Source organism: Phallusia mammillata, chromosome 2 (genome assembly GCF_965637545.1).
Source record: "Phallusia mammillata chromosome 2, kaPhaMamm4.hap1.1, whole genome shotgun sequence".
NCBI lineage: Eukaryota > Metazoa > Chordata > Ascidiacea > Phlebobranchia > Ascidiidae > Phallusia > Phallusia mammillata.
In genome coordinates, this window is record NC_137253.1 from 9,330,438 (window position 1) to 9,349,565 (window position 19,128).

Genomic DNA, 19,128 nt, shown 5'->3' on the forward strand with positions numbered 1-19,128 from the left:
CACATTCCTACAGCTTCCTGCACTAAAACTCGTTAGCTGCGGATGTAATATCAACGTCAATCGCGTGTCTCATGTTGCACGTTGCAGAAAAAATAGACACATTGTGGGTTAATGGCATTGAAAACAAATGTAAAATGCATACATTCTATTTTATTCCTTACAAATTAAACGACCTTGTGGTGCTTGTTTCTTTAAAGTCTTTGTACGTTTTTACAGTGTTTTGATTAGTCTTTGGTTTCTTTGGTGCAAATGAGGTGCTGTATTTGATTTCTATGTAAGAGGTAAAATAGTGTTGTTTCGGCGGGAACTTCCAAGTTCCAAATTTTTGTGAATGCACAACAACGTCATTGTCACTATTAAGTAACTTTCTGGTAATTATTGGTTGGGTGTTTTTTGGATTATAGTAAAATGTGTTGGTAACTGTAAAAACCAGTACCCATATTTCATATTTTGTTGTTGATTTGTATGGTTTGTGCAACTTGGCAAGTGGATCATATGTGTATGACTTCCTGAAGCCTGAAGGCACGGTTTCAATGTGTTCCACAGTCCACACTATGTGTCGTTTTGGTTTATTATGATATATTTTGTAACACGGGGAGTCAGAGATCTTGGTTAAGAACCCCAACCCCTGTAGCTTATATTTGGCCTAACAAATCGGCTTCGGTTATATAACAGCAAGGTCATCCAGGCTTCAGAGTACAGTAGCTGCACATGCGAGTTTTTTTATGTATGCCTGACCCTGGTCCTTCTTGTCACTTGCATTGAACCTGGTAAAAATTATTTTGCACCTGAATTAGGGTAAATGTATGCCCGAGATCACATCAGCAATTGCTATTTTTTGCAGACTGGAAGGTCACCACTCAACAGTGGTCAGAATTGACAAAGTGTAATTTTTAATGCATTTTAATTTTAACTTCCATGACCATATGTTTTCAGTCTTTGTTTTTCTAATTGTGTAAGACAATTTTAGTAAATTCTACTATCTTGTGCCAAGTGGTAGACAAAAATGCTGCTTTTGTAATCAATATTAGCCTAATTATAGCAAAAAAGTGTTGATATACTGTAATTTCCAAATTTGTTATTGGTTCTGTATGCAGCGATAAAATGGATGATGACTTGTTTTTTGATGAAGCAGCTGCATTAAACAAAAATTCTGAAACACACAATGACGACAACCAAGGTAAGCTTTGTTCATTATAGGTCCGCTTCCCTGAATTTCCCCTCTTTTGCCATGAAATGTTTAATGAATTTGGATAAAAAATTTACAGATGGTAGATATACATATGGGAATGTGCCATTTGTTTGGTTTGACCAAGTCTATATAAAACACAAGCTATAAACACAAAAAGCCTATGGAGCCATTTTGTGTCCAAACTGATACAGTGGGTATAGGAAAATAACACATAAATTGTCGGATTTCTACAAACTGGAGAGCTTTAAGGTGAATTTGATTTGCCAAATTTAAAAAAATTTCGGGGTTTAACATTTCAACGTAATATTACCAGCTAAGGTGCCTTTTTTCATGTATGTAAACCTTAAATATTTGAATTCAGCATGGATTGTCACACTTAAATGTTAGAACCCAAAAGTTTTATTCGATTTGGCCTGTCAATTTTGCGTTAAAGCCCACAAGTTTGTAAAAATCAGATAATTTATTATACCCACTGTGTTATTTTGGACACAAAATGGCGTCCATGAGACTCTATCGCGTAACAATAGGTTGGACTACTTAAGTTAAATAAATACTTTGGGTTTGACTAAAAAGCCCCAGTATTTACCCTGCTGGCCCCTAAAGTGAAAATCGTGGTTGCCTAGCACTATACACACAAAAGGTTTCTGTGACGTTATAAAGGCAACCAGACATATGCTACTTGTGTTTAGGGATAGAACCCCATCAGTCACCCCACTCATAGGCGCCGAACACGGGTATGAGGCATACCTGGACGAAAACCGCGGGGATGCCTCATACCCGAGAATCAGACCAATGTTAGTCATGCGTTTATTGAAATTATTCTGATGCGATTTGATGCGTAACATACACAATTGATTTTAATCATGGTTATTGTTTCAGCCCATAAATTGTTTGCATTCATTACAATTGTAACGTTTTCAAGAAGCATTGCAATTTAAACATTAAAGGGTGATAAAACGCACAACAAAGGTGTTGGCGCTCGCTTACGGGAGGAGGGGAAACGCCGCTGCCACTTGTTATACGTCAACAACCACGTGTTAAAAATGTTAGCATCTGTGAACTAAATTTTAAGAACACCATCCAATCTTTGTTCTACCTGTTTTTACCGCAAGGACAACAGTCCTAGTTTTAACCGAAAAAACAACAACACTTATTGTTACGTCACAAACGTATAGGTTGGTACCTTTACAAAAATTAAGGTGTTAGATTGTTGAAAGTTTCTGGCAGTTTGAAACATCGTTTGAAGTACACTAAACTTTAAAATTAATGTTGCGTCACATACAACTCACTGGGTTAAATAGGCGACAGGTTGTAAACAAAACAAGCGACTTAAAAACGAATGAAACGATTTTTGTAATGGCTAGGCCAGAAGTATGTGCGCTCTGTTGCAGGAAAAGAAAGCAATTTTTGTAATAGTTGTTATAGAGAAAATAAATGTTAAACATTTTAGTAATTTGCGACGTGAGGTGATGTCCTAGCTAAATCTTTTTTATTATTAATATTCCACCTCACCTAAATTTTGGCAAGTGGGTCCTGTTTTTGGCAAGGTGCCACACAAGCAGAAGGGCCTGGAGGTTGATTCTGTTGAGTAAACTCATATACTGCAAGTTTTAACGTAGTCTCACCAAATATAGCAACAGGAAATGAATTTGGTATTTCATGATGTCATATAATATGGCATACCCGAGAAAAATTTATAGTCGGTATAACCCACTAGCCCCCTAAAACTAGTGATTTTTTCAAACACTGCCGTAATTGAAGAAAATTTGGACAGCTTGTAGAATATGCAAATTATAAGTGTCGATTATTGTGTCGAACCCAATATTTACCCTACTAGCCCCCTAAAATTGGTGATTTTTTAATAAGTGTTAGAATTCGTTGAAATTTGGCTTGGTTGTAGAATTTGTCAATTATAGAAGCTGATTGTTGTGTTAAACCCTGTAGCCTCATTCAATGGCAAAATGTGCTAAGCCACCCTTTCTAGTATTTATTTCAATATGCAGTATATTTTGTTTAGATATTTGTATCCAAATTACTTGCTATAGTGGAATTGGTAATGTGGTTGCACCGATGAGCGACCACCAGCTTCAATTAATATCATTTAATACTTTTACCAGAAGTTCAGTTTGACATAAGCAGGCTTAAAAGTAAACAAATTTCATGAATGCAGTTAAAGTTACGCATAAGTAAAGATTGGATTAAAAGTGAAAAGTAAATAAATTGACTTTATATTTTGATATTTGTTTGATTCTTAGTCAGTATGGATGATGCACCTGTGTTAACTGAGTTGGATGATACAAACACAACATCTAAAAAGAAGCGAACTATTAATCGAGGCCCAAAATTGGATGCCAGAAGGTGAGAAGTTTTCTTTAAACAAACTAGAAGGGCAGCTTAGCACACATTGCCATTGCCTGATCCAGTTACCTCCAGTGGTGTATTGTTATTTATTTCTATTAGGGTTGGGCATTTGACCGGTCAAATAAAATCTGGTCAATTGACCGGTCAAATACTTGTCAAATAGGTCAAATATCGGTCAAATACTATTCCCATTATTAAATTGCAATTTTAGTTAAAAGTTGGAAGTTTAATCTTCTTCTAAACCATAAGTAATGGAAATGAAGGTTTCAACTCATGTAAATTTGTTTGTGAAATAGGAAATGTTCAGTTTATATTATATTACAGACTTTTCCGACTGCATTGCATGCTTCATTTCATCAATGGCCCCACCTGTGTGTCTGTAATTTTCATTCAGTAATCACATTTGTGAACTGGATTCTCATAATATTCTATATACATCAGATTAAAGTCTAATTTTGACTGAGATTTAACTGCAAAACTCGCTTATCCTGCTTAAAATCGTAATTTATGCTGTTAAGCTGTTGTCCATTCATGACAAAAAAGGAATATACAAAAGCTTGATATGTACGTACTTTATCCCAATAAGTACTGAACAGTAACTTATCTACAAAAATCTATTCTGGGCAATTATAAGCTAAATATATAGCTACAAACAATTTTTGGATCAACTATAGAAAAAAGGACTGTGGGCCTACAAGTTTACACAGATGGTTTAAATTACTTAGATTTTTATCTGTCAGTAAAAATGTGCAACATTTGCAAAATGCCTAAGTAAATACCTATGAACTAACTTCCCCTCATGGACCTATCACACTCAAATTTATTAAGATAAAACGGTGCTAGAAGTGATCCATGTTTTTTAATTGCATTGGAAACCTTGCAAAGTTTGCCATAACGTAAATCAGATCTTAATTTCAAATGAAAAGTATATCCTAATTGTTATGGGATTTTTTTCAAATGAACAAAACACATCTACATTAGCTTAAAAATCACTTATTAATACAAGAGTATGCCTTAAACTGTTCTACCTGAGGGTTATTAGAAATAAATTACCCTTTTCAACAACCAAAAAGCAAGTCCAAGAAAATTTACCACATTTTATTTTTGAAATTAAAAATAGTATTTGACCGGTTAAATAAAGTGCTGTCAATTGACCGTATTTGACCGGTCAATTGACCGGCTAGCCAACCCTAATTATGGGTCCCCTTCCCTGAAGGGGACACATATTGTTTTTGTCTATATTTTTTTTTTCTTTTTTTCTTTCTAACGCAGATTTGTTCCCACGTTTTGGTCAAGAAAGAATGGTTCAAACTTTTTCAAATTTACACACATTAAAGATATTGGTCTAAAGATGGTCCATGTAAATTTTGACCCTGTTTGATCCCCCGGTTCACCCACAGCCCCCCAAAACGTGAAATTTTTAGCGCGGCTATTGTTCCCACGTTTTGGTCTAGAAAGAATGGTTCAAACTTTTTCAAATTTACACACATTGCAGATATTGGTCTAAAGATGGTCCATGTGAATTTTGACCCCGTATGACCCAGAGGTTCACCCATAGGCCCCCGAAACATAAATGTGTCTAACGCCCGTTTGGTCAAGAAAGACACTGTAGGCAGAAGTACCAAGAGAGTAACTCACTGGTTTACGATAGCGGGAGGGCTCAGCTTGACGTCGGACAGACGTTTTACGACTTGTCGTTTCAGTGATTAGAAATCAGCTGTTTTGCACAGCAATGCTATGTCGTTTTATTGAGTGGTCACTCACATTTTCAGTTTTGGCGAAAGTTTTACACCTATGACGTGATTTAAACCTAATAACCGTGCTTCGGTTTTGTATATGTCAAGAAAAACTTTGTTAATAAAAGTTAAGATGAAAAAATTAACTTGAGTTTTGCCAAATAAATTTTTTTTAAAATGCTCGTTGTCAGGTTGGCTGCCGCATGATCATGGGTTACTTAAGGTCAACTAGTCGGTATTACAAACACAGCTCAGAACTTTCTTCATAACGTAGCGTTTTTTTTGACAATCAATTAAGGAGTCAATACTCAAGGCATGTATAAATTAGGCTTAACAGTATTGTTGAACACGAATGACGGTGTGCTATTGAAAACGGTGTCAAAAGGTCAAGCAGTCGTTTGGCGTGTGCACCCTGAGAGGTTACTACTGGTCAATGGTACTCGTTTTGCGAAACAAAGTTAAATGAAAAACAATTTGTTATGTATACACTTGTAGCAAATTGCTTTTTAATTTACAGTGTCTGTAACACAACTGTTACAGGTTTCTAAAAAAATTGTGTTCAAAACCCGACCTTGGAGGACTATATCTGGGTCAAATCAAGAGATTAGATTTAAGTCTTTGTTACGTTTTTTTAATTTTGTAATTACATGACAATAATAGTGCAAAAAGAATACGAACAATTTTTTTTTATTGTTGGGTTAATGCTTTCTAAAAATTTGTCCTTAAGAATGTAAAAATCACCGCAACATTTGTTTACTGTAAATCCGCACAAACGCGCGTGTGGGGACCCATCAGTTTTTGTTTACAAAAACAATCGTATGTGTAGATCAAATGATGTGTATAGTTAATTGGTAAATATCGTATAGAATATATAAAATGGAAGTATATCAGAAAGCCACTCTTCTAGTTTCTATATATATATACTGCCTGACTGTGCTAAATTATGTCGGGTCACCCTTTTACACTTGGTGCAGTCACTGTTGTCTCATCTGTGGGAAATAGCCACTGCCAACTAACACCATGGACAACAATCATTGTTACGCAAACTTTGAAAGTACTCCTCTCATCATTCGAACACATTAGGAAGTCGTGCTGGTCAAGTGAAACAGAAATTACACTGTTCCACTCTTAACGTTTTTAGTATTGGCTCAACTGTTTATAGTCGCTATTGTGTAATTTATATTTGCTTAGTCTTTGAATAATTCGTTTCCATTGTTTTCATTCTTTTTGCATATGGTAGATAGATTAATAAATGTAAAACAAAAGGCTTTTTGCCGATCAGAGTATGAGTGTGGTGATGTTAAGGAACTTCTAATAGTCAGTCCCACTTTTTGGCGTAACTGTCTAAATAGAACATGGCATGGAGTAAGTGTTGAGGTTACATGGTAAAATGACATATTTTACGAACTGTCCAAATTTTATTCAAATCCAAACTGCAGCCATGGTTAATGGTGGAATTCAAATTTTTTGGCAGCCGGTTCTATCACCAAAAGTCCATTAACAGTAACCAGTAATGCCAACTGGTTCGCTGGTCTCATGAAATTTTTTGAGACCGTTGTATAAAATCGGTGCGAACTGGCTGAATCCCACCACTGGCCTTGGTAATTAAATTTTGTCCCGAAATGCCAACTGCGAAAACTGCCATGATTTAAAGAAATAATATGTACGTTACATAACTTGCAGATTATTGGGTGCAAGAGGATTGCCAGCACTACAGAACCACTTTGAAAGTGTAACATTTAAAGGCAAAGGACATGAGGTATATTAGTAACAGCCTGCAAAACATTTGTAGTACATTTAAAAATGACCAATAGATTATTGAATCCAGTTGTTACCACAAGTGTCAATGTTTTTTTTCGTTCAATGTTAAAAAAACTTGAGTAAAAATAAAACACCTTTGAGTGTTATATTTTTTCTGTTAATATCACACAAGGCTGAAGATTTAGATCTTATGATGTCAAAGTTGGAACATTGGGCACATCGACTGTTTCCAAAATTTATGTTCGACGATTGTCTGGAAAAGATTGAAGCGCTTGGTCACAAAAAGGAGATTCAGGTAATAACAAATGAAGGTAAACTTAAACCAGTGGTCGTCAACCTATGGGTCGCGACCCCAAGTGGGGTCGCCTAAACTTTTTCTGGGGTCGCAATAAGTCGCTGAATTTAATTTATTGCATTTTAAAATTGATAACAGAAAATGAAACTAATATTATGTTCTTTAAGATCGCAACTTTTGCTCTTGTTTTGTAGTACAGCTTGCTACCTCCTGTTGCAATTAAATCGTGGTAGTGGAAAAACAGAAAATGCCTTTATCGCGTAACAATGGGTTTGGACAATGTGTTTTATGACTCAACTCTATAAGGTTGTCTTATTTAAGGTGACACCAGAACGAGTGAATAGTTATTTATGCAAGGTTCCCAACTTTATGAAATTTTCTAATCCCGTTTTTAACCACATGGCTGTGTGAAGCAGGATTTAGTGCAATGAGTGTATTAAAAACGAAACATCGTAATCGATTGGAAGTGGAGCATAACATGCGGTTAAGCTTGTGCAAAGTCAAGCCGCGGCTTCAAAAATTCGTGGACAGTATGCAGGCGCAACCATTTCACTAACAGTGCAAACTAAATGTTGAACAATTTGACAAGTTTGTGTTCCAAAAATTGGGTTTATGTCTTTAATGAAACGTCTTAAAAACTTTTTTCATAATACTTTTGTATCGCCATATTTGTTGGTAGCCTAATTATGTACAGTTTGTGTAATAGTTCTTTCCGTTCAGCATTACTTAAAACATTTTTTCTCAGCGTTGAAAAAAATGGGGTCGTATGTAAATTCTGATTTCATTTTCCCTTAAATTGGGGTTGTCTATAAAAAAGGTTGTAGACCACTGACTTAAACCATTTAGAGTCAAATTTTCTGTGCTTTTAGTTACCTAATTTGTTAATGAAGGTTTCTGTTGTAATTATTCCCTTTTGAAAGATACATAGCAAAACATGTTGTTAAAAAATTACCAAATTATTGTTTTATCAGTGCATACGGAACCAAAAAAAAAAATTAAACAGGCTAGATCAGGGGTCTCAAACACGCGGGCCGCATGTAGCACTCTAAGGGTATTTGTGCGGCCCGCGAAGCAACTTTTAGAAGTTATGTGTTTTACTCAAGCGGAATACCTTGTCAAACCGGAGAGTTTACACAATACAGTCATTCTCTAGTAGTGGTATATGCAACGTTTAAATGGCATGATCGAAATACCACATCTTTAAAATCAGCAATTGCAAATGTCGCGTCATGGTTTTTACATTGTTGTGTCACTGTATGCCATTGTTTTCACACAAAGCAATAAAGCACAGTTGACTCTTTTACTTTGTTGCACTGTATATTTGTTTGTTATTTATTACAACATTGTTTTTTAACAAAGCTAATGGCATTAATGAACATTTCCCTTTTTAATAACGCAATATGATTGTTGATATTACTCTGTAACAAATGTTTCAATAGTGCGGCCCTCGGCTTACTTTAAAGTTTGTTTTTGGCCCTCAAAGCAGTTTGAGTTTGAAACCCCTGGGCTAGATGCTCGTAATGCATAGTGCTTACTATAATACATGGACTTATTCTCTGCAGACTTGCATGAAAAGAATTCGCATGGGCATGCCCGTAATGGATGACAACATGCAAAGCACTATTATAACTGAAGGTAAATTGTTTGTCACAGGTTATGATCTGCTTGTGTGATTAAAATAATGCTTATAAGTGTAACCTGTTATTACAGATGGTCCCACACCCATTGACAGTGAAATACCAGTATTAGATTTCAATGAAGAAACTAACATGTTTCCTGATCCTGTACCAAATATTAATGACTCTGATTGATGTTCAATGGTGGAAAAAAAACTGTTTGTGCAATTCCGGTATTCACTGAATTTAGCATATGGATTGGATGTTTTTTTGTTTGCATCAAAACTATTTGTGTTGTAGATTACAGAGGTGATGGGATTTTGACTGGAAAATGCTTGCAATCCATATATTCATAGCAAGGAATTTCACAGGAGTCGTCAGGAAGTCCAACTTTGCAGTGTTGCAGCTTGGCATCTGTTTAGTGTTGAATTTTTGTACTCATATTTTTAATAAAACAATGTTTGTGGCAGTTGTTCTGTATGTTATAGATAATCTAGGTTGGTGGTTTGTTTTTCTTTGACCACAAATCTCTTAGGTGGTTATTCAAGGAACTGGCTTGGTTTCTTCCATGTTAGACTGTCTTGATACAAATATTTTTGGCTTGTTGTTTTTTCACTTATAAATAGGGTTAAATTTTCTTCACAGATTATCTCAACAACAGTTAAACGATTAACTGAAAAGTTTTTTTGCTATCCATATTTGATCATCTTTTTGTTGCTTAATCAGATACGAGAATAATAATAAGACTTTATTAAGTGTTTTATCCATTTTTAGAAAACACCGGTGATATGCAGTGGTAAATGTAGCAAACGACTTTCTGTTTATTGTAATTTAATTGTATGTTCACTTCGACTTACATATTTCCTACTGCTTGTAAAACCCACGAGACCATTGAAGTAATATTATGTCACAAAGAATTGTGATTAAACTAGCAAACACCTGCATTGTAAGGCAAGAAATGTGAGCCTTGCAACTGGCTTCACTTAAAAGGATGAATTGGAGGAATGCAAGTTAAGGCAAAAACAGTGCTTGCTACTTTTACCAATCAGAAAAATGACTAGAAGGCAAAAAACAAGTGTTCACATAATTAAGAAGAAAAAAACACTACAAAAGCAGTATATTTGTTATGTGCTTGATGGAAAAACTAAATCTGTGCCACTCATTAGTATCATGGCGAACCTGATTTTAGCCAGTGTGGAAGTATAGATATCCTTACTAACACTATTTGTAAACTTGCTACTAACAAACTGCAGCACTATATCACACCTCCCAAGCTTCTAGATAAGCTATTAGAACTAACAAGCAGTCATTTTTTTGAAACATTGGTTGCTGCTGATTTAAGCACTTTGCCATCAATGTCAAACACTGGCAAGATAGATTAGTATGCACATTTGAAACAAGGAGGCATCTTTGCACAATACAATTTTATTAACAGTTGTTTCAAAAATTACTGTTACATTAAAATCACAACTCTTTCTACCTAATTCGTCTACATTCGTTAGTTGCCAAGATTTGTATTTTAAACAGTCTGCTGAAAGAAGGGCATTTAACAGTAAAATGAAGGAAAACAATGCAGGCAACCAGCACAGAAAACAGCATGAAATACAAGATAAAAGCATTAACACGTAGGCCTTGCATGATAAAACCAAAACAAATTTTGTACATCCCCTCTTTACGAAATACTTTTCCGCCCGTTTCTGTTAGATTCCTCATCATAACTTGTGATTGGCTGCTTGCTCTGCGAGTTCAGAAACTAGAGGTGCTTTTATTTCTGGAATCTGTAAATTCAGATAATTAGCTTTGCCTGAAAAAATTGAATATTTACTTTTCTCAGTACCTGTGAAATTTTCATAAGCCTGCTGTTGGAGTATTTAGACTTCACAGCATGTTGGTACGTATTGGTGTCTGCAGATTTGAGGTTCTTTGCAAGGTGGCAAACCACAGGCTGGAGATCCTCTTTGGAGTATCGGCTGTAGTGTTCCAAGGTTGGTGACTAAGAACAAAGTAAATTACAAACTTAATCCTAACTCCTAAAAGTTTAAGTTCTTACCCATTCAGAATCCTCAAGCAATTTGATAGACAGGCATAGAGAGCCAGCTGCCAGCTTGGACGGTGCAACGTGGCACATATCGTAGTCAACCAATGACAATTCCATGAGATATTTAGCCAAGGTGTGTTGACTGGCATCAACCTACACAAGCAAGACCAATGGTGAAGAATTTTTAGTTCGGTACTACAAAGTAATCATTTCACCTGTCCAGCTTTCGAATTTCTTCTCAAGAAGTGAAGTGGAAGAGGCTTTCCTAAACTGAAGTCCAGCGTTTTTAAAATGAGAATCTCCATGCTGAGGATCTGAGACTGAGTAAATGCTTTATCCGTGATGTAAACATAGTCGCTGACCTAGAAAGGAATTTCGGTGTATGGAAATTTGGGTATGCAAAAGGATTTTTCAAAGCCCGCAAAACATACCTCTGGGGCGTACATCTCTTCGTACTTGGACGCCAACAACATAGCAGTGACGCCAGCAAGCTGAAGTTTTGCTCTTGGGACTTGATGGACCTGAATTACAGAATTTAAAACAGTGCACAACTCAAAACTTAAAATGCATATACCTGCAGAAATCTGTCCAAGATGGCGATGGTGAGGTAAAGGGTCTCTTGGAGCAAATTAAATCTGTGGTGGACCTGGATAAGCCAGTCAACTAGGATACTTCGCATGCGACCTTTCACCCCAGTGTCCTTCAGGTAATGTCGCTGTATGGGGTATTCAGATTCCAGGTACAGCATGTAATGGTAAATGTCATTGACAAACTCAGAGCAGAGCTGGGGGTTTTCTGAATCATTTTCGTCGATGTTTTCAATTGCTGGATTCAAGCCAATAGCAAAAACATTGCAGTCTGCTTGCTCCTTTGTCGGGGTACCCATAACCATGGCAACAGGGGATTCTGTAATTGCTGGTTTTAACAGTTTTTTCGGAGCGATTTGTTTTTGCACAGCAGCTTTCGAGAGGGTTGGTTTGGTGGTAACATCAGTCTTCGAGCTAACTCTAGTTTTAACTGGTACATTGGATTGCTTTGTTGCCAGTGGTTTTCGAAGGTTGGTTGCAGCCTTCTGTCGCAGCATGCCACCTTTGTCTGCCTTTACACCACCCTACAAACATATATTTAAAGTAGGATGCTTCACAGCATATACATACTGAAATCAATAAGCTTTAAAAGATTAAAAAAACAGTCTTAGGCTACAGGCCAGATAGGGTTGAACTTAAGACCCCACTATTGCTATGATCCACTATTATTTGATCCTTCACAAATCCAAAAACTATAAATTGACTCTAACTTTGTTATTTTGGTGTATTATTACTAGTCAGTAGGCATAAAGACATTTTAAAGGTTTCAGTCATTTTTGAAACATACAGTCACATAAGTTTTTTTTTTTTTACAAAAGTGTGAAAAAAAAGATTTAACTTACTGGAAGTTTGTTGTCCAAATCACCAAAAGCTGACCGGGTAGTGGGAATTGCAGAACGTTTCTTTATAATGGCACCTTGTTTGGACTCCACAGCCTGCAAGTTAAAAAATGCATGTCTACAGAGAAGAATTGGTCAGCACACCATTATTTTATTATTGTAGTTTTACAGAATGTAACCAACAAATTTTACTTAAACCATACCTGGGTATTAGGTCTTGCAGTGATTGTTGCCATTTTGACGGTTAAGTTTACGTAGATTTATAGTAGATAAAGATTCGTTAAAGTGCTGGTAAAACTTAAAACAGGTAAAAACCGTCAACAGTTGATCAGGGTTGCTTCGGCGAGTTGCATCAATTCTATCGCAAGTCGGCCGATAAAATGCGTACTGCAACAAGAAAAAACTGTAATTGTAACCTAACCAGTATATTTTACCTTTCAAACACAAAACGGCATATTCTTAACATCAAACAAACAGTGCAGGCAAAGCGAAGAAAAGCAATCTTTCACAATGGCTTCCCTGGCATTTTGTACCTCGCGAAAAAAACGCTTCTCTGCTGTGATTGGCCGGACAATGCAAATGCTGCTCTCTGATTGGTTACTCAGGGTTCCATTTAAAAACGTCACAGATCAGATGTTCACTCATGCATACTATAATTACAAGCGGAATTCCACGCAGATTTGCTGCGTTTCGGGCATAATTTTAATTAACGGAATAAACGTTTTTCTGCAGGTCGAATAGATAGATTTGTAGGTGACGACTTAGCCACGAGTAAGCAAAACAAGTTTTTTCCTTCGAATTTTTTTAAATTAAAATTTGGGCGAAAACCGCAGATATAACAAAACTAAACAATACCTGTTGCAACTACTAGTAGAATAGAACTACGTGGCATATCGTTAATTGTTTTATCACTATTCATTGTTGCTAAACAATCGTTTGAATGTGTCAAATTAATCGATCTTTTATTATCCTTTACTCCAGGGCTTCCCAAACTTTTTTGATCGCGACCCCTTGTAATCTCTTTAAATTTTCCGCGACCCTTCACGGATAATATGATAAACAATGCAAAAAATACGTTTGTTGTATTTATTGAAACGACCAATTCGAGCCAAAACTAAGAACAACCTACCGGGAATCAATTTATAGGCTAAACATGGTGTATGTATTGTAGCTCTGAAGCTAAAATATTGATATCAAAGGAGGTCAGAACAGTTTTATCACAAAAAACTTTTATGGCCCAAGCTCTATTAAGATCGACTGTGGTTAAAAAAACGACCTACGTTTGTCACAATAACAACTAAAGTTTCTCGGCACCCTATATTTGTAGATATTTTAAACTGTTGGCTTAAAATTTGATCAGAATAGACCAATTTCTATAATACGCTTTTATCAAATTTACAGTTGGTCGGGGATGCCATTTGGTTCTTTTTTTTTTCAGAAACGAAGTACCGTGTTCACTACTTTTTCTTCTTGTAATGAAGGCTAATAAAACAATAACTTTTAATTTATATGGCCGACACAAATGAATCGAAAATCACATTTTATTCACAGTTTGTTAAAAAAAAGATATGATATTTATAACATAACTGCATGTGTGCACTCTAAGCGAATACATAAAATGTTTGATTGAGGTATACAAATAAAAACTACTTTTACCCAAAAAGATTCAAAATTTGGCTTTAATATAAAACAACAAAATTATTGCAAAAACTGTACAACATCACTTTGAACTGAGTCAACAACTGTCTTAAAATCGTTTGTTCCATCCAAAATGACCACATTCTCTACATATTTTTCCATTTGCCTCTTGTAGTGTAGGTACATAGGCCATACATGCTTTTCAAATAACCCTGGGACATCATGTGGTTCATAAACACGGTTGCTGCCAAAAATAAATGTATTGTTATTGTGGATTTTACTTAAATCAATTTAACATTGATTTTATTTTTGTCCAGTGGCCGGATTCCAATTTTTTGTCAGTCGGTTCTATCACAAAAGTCATATTTTTCAGCTGGTTCTGTTAAATAAAGTCCATTGACAGCAACTAGTAATGCTAACCGGTTCGCTGATCTTATAAAACTTAGAGATTCGGTTCTATAGAACCGGTGCGAACGGCTGAATCCCACCACTGTTTTTGTCCACAATCTGGTTTTAACATAGAAAAAATGAAAAAACTTGGTGTATTTAACATCATCACACATTTTAAGACACAATACTTTCATAAGGCCTTATATCAAGTGTCAGCTTTGTTATTGAAAGCACATCTTATGTTCACTTTCTTACCCTCTTCGCAGTTTTGCTTCATCAAGTGGTAGTGTTAAAAAATAACGTCTATCAAACATCTTGTTCAAATCACTGAAAAGCAAAAACACACAAAAATGTTGTTACACCATATTAACATTGGATTGTGATTCTTCCATACCTATCACAAAACAGTAGAATTCCTTCAACAATAAGTATGGTTTGGCTGGGTGACTGTTCCAGTTTCAAAATACTTTCTTTTATAGCAGCTTTCATTTGAACCATGTGAAATGCTTCAGGTACTGCAACAATAAATAGATAAGTTAATGTGTCCAGTTTCCCACTGTCTAGGCATCCTAACATACCATCCCACTGTAATAAGCCATTTTCTGGATCGACTGCAATATCTGCCTCATCCTAAAAAATACAAAAAATGCCATTAACCTACAGACAGAGACAGGAAAAAATACATTAACAACTTAGCAAGCATTTTCATGCAATGAATTAAATGGACTTTTTTATTCAATTGCCATTGGAGGGATTTTTGACCCCATGCAGTAAAATATATTATGTGATTAATTAGATTTATCTGTAATAGGGTATACTTTAGCATATGAGGGGTTAACAAGTGGTTGCCGAAAAAAGCTTACTTTGTAGTAATCATCCTGATGCACAGTATGAAGGACAAATTGTTTTTTCCAACGTTTTTTTAGCTCATTCGTAATTGATGTTTTTCCTCCATTGGTAACACTAAATATGCAGAAAATTACAAATGGCAATTACATTTTATATAAATTGGCATAACACAGTTTTATGTTTCACTTTAGGCACCACAATATAAACAGTTTATCAAAACATACATTATATGTATAAATTTGAATGGCATAAAATATATAAAACAGTGACAATAACTTTGTTACATAAAACAAAATTTGAACATGAGTAAATCCTTTGTAAAAATATAAAAATTGTGAGAGACCAAGTCATAATTGCTTTTAAAATATAAAATAAACATGAAATACAAAACTAAAATGCAGTTGCTGCACAATAAAAAATTGGCTGGTAAGGCAAAAAACATCCTGGGAGGAAATTCCAAAAATCACAGCATCTATACACAACAATGCAAAATGTTTTCATTAGGAACAAACTAAGCAATTAATAGCTTTTTGTTTTTATCCAGCCATCTTTCTAATTCAGGATTTGCTCTAACAATTTTCATTAGGCTGACAACATCAGACTCAGCTTCATGCATAGATTCTAGTGATTGTTGAGGAAAGTAGCGCTTATAGACATCTTTCAAAGCACAAGATACTTTTGGAGCATCATCACTAACAGGTTGCAGCAAAAACCGTAAGCCAATCAATGTATCTGCAGAGTATACATTGTTAAAAGTGTCTGAAACACATGAATCGAGATATGACTGGAGGATTGGAAAATCAAATCCGTCACCATTATGTGCAATAACACAAACTGGACCCTTCTGTCTATTTAGAAATTGTGCCACTAGTAGAGAAGTGTTTGTTCCAAATGTTGCTTTGTTCCTTTCTGAGATGTTAACATTTGATAACTTTGTTAGTTGACTGGCAACTGGCTCAATTTCTTCATCAGGGTCAACAACAACTAACAATTTGTCAATTACTCTTGGAAATGCACCAACATCTGTAGCCTGGAGAGAGCTCTTGTTGACAGCCATCATACAAATCTCAGTTATTTTGGGATTAATCAGGCCAGTGGTTTCCAAGTCAAAAAACACAAATGTTCCTGTGTTTTCTGTTGTGGCAAGAATGTTGTTGCAAATAGTCGTGTTTTTGTTGTTTCTTGTGTTCACAACATCTGAAAACTTCTTGCAACAAAGACTTTGTACAAATGTGTCACCCATCTTAATACACATTTCCAACAAGAACATGTTGATTTCTTCACATGTCAAACAAGCAGACATAGGTTTGTTTACCAATCTTTCATGCAAACTGTTCTGTGTGTAGTAAAGCATGTCAAATACTGACAGCCCTCTCTTTGTGAGACTTTCTTTTGATGCATCCAGCATTTTACATGTCCATAATGAATCACTGCAGAGTAGATCACTGCCAGATATTTTGTCAATAGATCTGTCCATCAAATTTAAATGGTGTTTAAGCAATGGAAAATCTAGCCGAAATCCATTGTGGCAAACCAAGCAAACTGGGGCTTCCTGGCGCTCTAAAAATCCATAAATTAGTCCAACTGCATTAGAATCAAAAGCACTTTTATGTGCAGCATGTAGGTCCTCTGTTTTTAGTTTAAAAACTGCAGATAAATGTTTATCTATTGGCTGTTGTGCATCAAGAAAAATTGTCAGCTTGTCAATGATTCTTGGTGGTTTGTAGTTGTCCATGTTCATTTCCATATTACGCAGAATGTCATTTTGGTGAATTGCAACCAAGCTTATTTCAGTAGCATATCCATTGACTATACTGGTGACAGCAATCTTGGTGAAAACATAGGTTTTGACAATGTCACCAGCATTTTCAACAAGTTGATTTTTTGTTGGTGTTGTAAACAAAGCCATGCTACACACTAAGCACCAAAAAGCAGAACTTACACTAAAAATTCTGAAATATGAAGTTAAACAGGACAATAAATCAGAAAAACTTCTACTGGACTCTAACACACAAGTCATACAAAACAAAAATTTACTTCTTGCCAACATAAAACAACAAAGTTGAACAAACCTACCCACTTATTCCGATAACTAGAACCATGTTTTCTAATCAACGTACACGCTTCATAACCTGCACATAACAAGCACGTTGCAGAGAAAAATTGAATAGACTAAACGATTTTTTACGTCTTAATTACGTACCATACACATGTTCCTTTCTTCGGTATAATTGTGTAAACGAGCGTTATAAGTTATGGCCTTGGTTGGCCTGCTCTGCGACGGGTAGAAATGAAATCAGTCGCCGGGTTGAAATAAACACAAACGTTGGGATCGGCTTAAAGTTGTGGCCGAAGCGTTTCGCTTGATGTCGTTTCTGCGACTTTCTCTTTATAGTGTTAAAATTTAGGATGTTGTTAACATATGATATAACACAAAACTCGGTCTCATAAAATTATTCTCTCTCCATTACTAAGTTAGTTCAATTAAATACCCTTTCCTTTGTCTCTAGTGATAAACACGACCCTCTTTACCTAACACGGGTGGTTAGCTTTTAGGTTCCCACATGGCTGGTTCCACAAACACTCTGTTTTTTTTACAATACCGCATTTACTTGATTGTAAGCCGCGGCTCCTATTGTTTTTTAGCTGCCGTTTTTTGCGGCTTATAATCGAGGGCGGCTTATAATCGAGTTACTTCGCGGGCTGCACAAAAACTCTTTAGGGGCCGCATGCGGCCCGCGAATCGCATGTTTGACACCCCTTTTGTATAGTACTTTTTTACCAGCCAACTGATAATTGGCTTACCGCACAAGACTTTCCATTTAACTAACAACAACAAAGCAAAAGTAAATTATGTACCACGGCATTAAAATCAAGTTTGAAAACATTGGACAGGCAGCATAGATCATGGCGTGGGTTGCAGCTTAGAACCCCCAACAAGTCTACGCTACAACAAGTTGCGTTATAATGCGAAGAAAAGTATTTCTGGTACAATAATGCACAATGTATGGTCTACTAACTAAGGTACCTACTTGATGTAAACTAAATTATTCTCATTTAATTCTTGTCAGTTAAAGTAACCTTGCGCGCCACCTAGCTGGAAGATCTTCGCGTACTATTACAGTTTTTGGAAACACTGCCTTGTTATCCGATAGTCATCAGTAGCTTTGAAAATACTGAACAGGCGTTTCGTCCACCAGGTTGCATAATTAACAAATTTGTCGTTCAACTGGTGTAATGCTAAACAAAATACTAGTTGTTTTTATCAAGACCTATACGGTGGCGCGACCCGCAGGTAGGGCTTTATCAGAGCAATGAATGAGTATTGCGAGCAGCAAGCGACAAAGCGCAAGAACAACGGGATACGATAGAACAGCGGGATACGGTAGAACAGTGGGATACGATAGAACAGCGGGATACGACAAAAAAATAATTATACAATAACAAAGGCCACCCGAAAAGAGTTGCGTCCGTTACAAAACTATAAAGTGGAACTAATGTCCGAGATTTAATGGATTGGTTGGACGTAAAATGTTGCGGAAAACCGGGCTTATAGGCTTTTGCCATTGCGATTAAGAACATTCGAATCGGAATTTATAAGGCAACTTTCAAATACCAACCTTTTCGACCAATTTGGTTCCTGTTATTTTTCTATATATTTTTTAAATAGTATTTTGTTTAGCATTCACCAGTTGAACGACAAATTTGTTAAAAGTCAGTAGCTTTGCTAGACAAAATTTTGGGTATGATCAAATTAAGTATAGGCTAGACCAGGGGTGGGCAACCTTTTTTACTGTAGGGCCAATTATAAATGTCAAAAATGGAT

General features: G+C 35.9%; 4 protein-coding genes across 5 annotated transcripts; 1 reads left to right on the forward strand and 3 right to left on the reverse strand.

The window, feature by feature from the left end:
* The first annotated feature begins 217 nt into the window (after window positions 1-217).
* On the forward strand, window positions 218-9,430 carry LOC145214817 (TIMELESS-interacting protein-like). The gene is made up of 7 exons (XM_080083421.1): window positions 218-1,180; window positions 3,448-3,550; window positions 6,973-7,048; window positions 7,223-7,345; window positions 8,908-8,980; window positions 9,056-9,194; window positions 9,262-9,430. Exons 1-6 carry the CDS (start codon window positions 1,105-1,107, stop codon window positions 9,154-9,156), a joined length of 552 nt encoding a protein of 183 aa, XP_079939547.1. The 5' UTR covers window positions 218-1,104; the 3' UTR covers window positions 9,157-9,194; window positions 9,262-9,430.
* A 940-nt stretch (window positions 9,431-10,370) lies between these two features.
* Window positions 10,371-12,900, reverse strand: LOC145214814 (G2/mitotic-specific cyclin-B2-like). Its single transcript, XM_080083417.1, has 8 exons — window positions 12,629-12,900; window positions 12,429-12,521; window positions 11,574-12,110; window positions 11,431-11,520; window positions 11,215-11,361; window positions 11,012-11,152; window positions 10,799-10,954; window positions 10,371-10,739 (listed from the first exon to the last, which is right to left on the reverse strand). Exons 1-8 carry the CDS (start codon window positions 12,659-12,661, stop codon window positions 10,674-10,676), a joined length of 1,263 nt encoding a protein of 420 aa, XP_079939543.1. The 5' UTR covers window positions 12,662-12,900; the 3' UTR covers window positions 10,371-10,673.
* Window positions 12,901-13,952: 1,052 nt separating this feature from the next.
* LOC145214816 (nicotinamide riboside kinase 1-like) lies at window positions 13,953-18,025 on the reverse strand. Of its 2 annotated transcripts, XM_080083420.1 has the most exons (8): window positions 17,835-18,025; window positions 17,506-17,689; window positions 17,379-17,434; window positions 15,317-15,416; window positions 15,032-15,083; window positions 14,848-14,968; window positions 14,709-14,780; window positions 13,953-14,307 (listed from the first exon to the last, which is right to left on the reverse strand). In XM_080083420.1, the coding sequence occupies exons 3-8, from the start codon at window positions 17,402-17,404 to the stop codon at window positions 14,124-14,126; spliced, it is 555 nt and encodes a 184-aa protein (XP_079939546.1). In that variant the 5' UTR covers window positions 17,405-17,434; window positions 17,506-17,689; window positions 17,835-18,025; the 3' UTR covers window positions 13,953-14,123. The 2 variants fall into 2 exon arrangements, with proteins under 2 accessions (XP_079939546.1, XP_079939545.1); XM_080083419.1 differs by having other exon boundaries at window positions 17,506-18,025.
* LOC145214810 (uncharacterized) lies at window positions 15,417-17,370 on the reverse strand. The gene has a single exon (XM_080083415.1). The coding sequence runs from the start codon at window positions 17,350-17,352 to the stop codon at window positions 15,814-15,816; it is 1,539 nt and encodes a 512-aa protein (XP_079939541.1). The 5' UTR covers window positions 17,353-17,370; the 3' UTR covers window positions 15,417-15,813.
* Window positions 18,026-19,128: the final 1,103 nt, after the last annotated feature.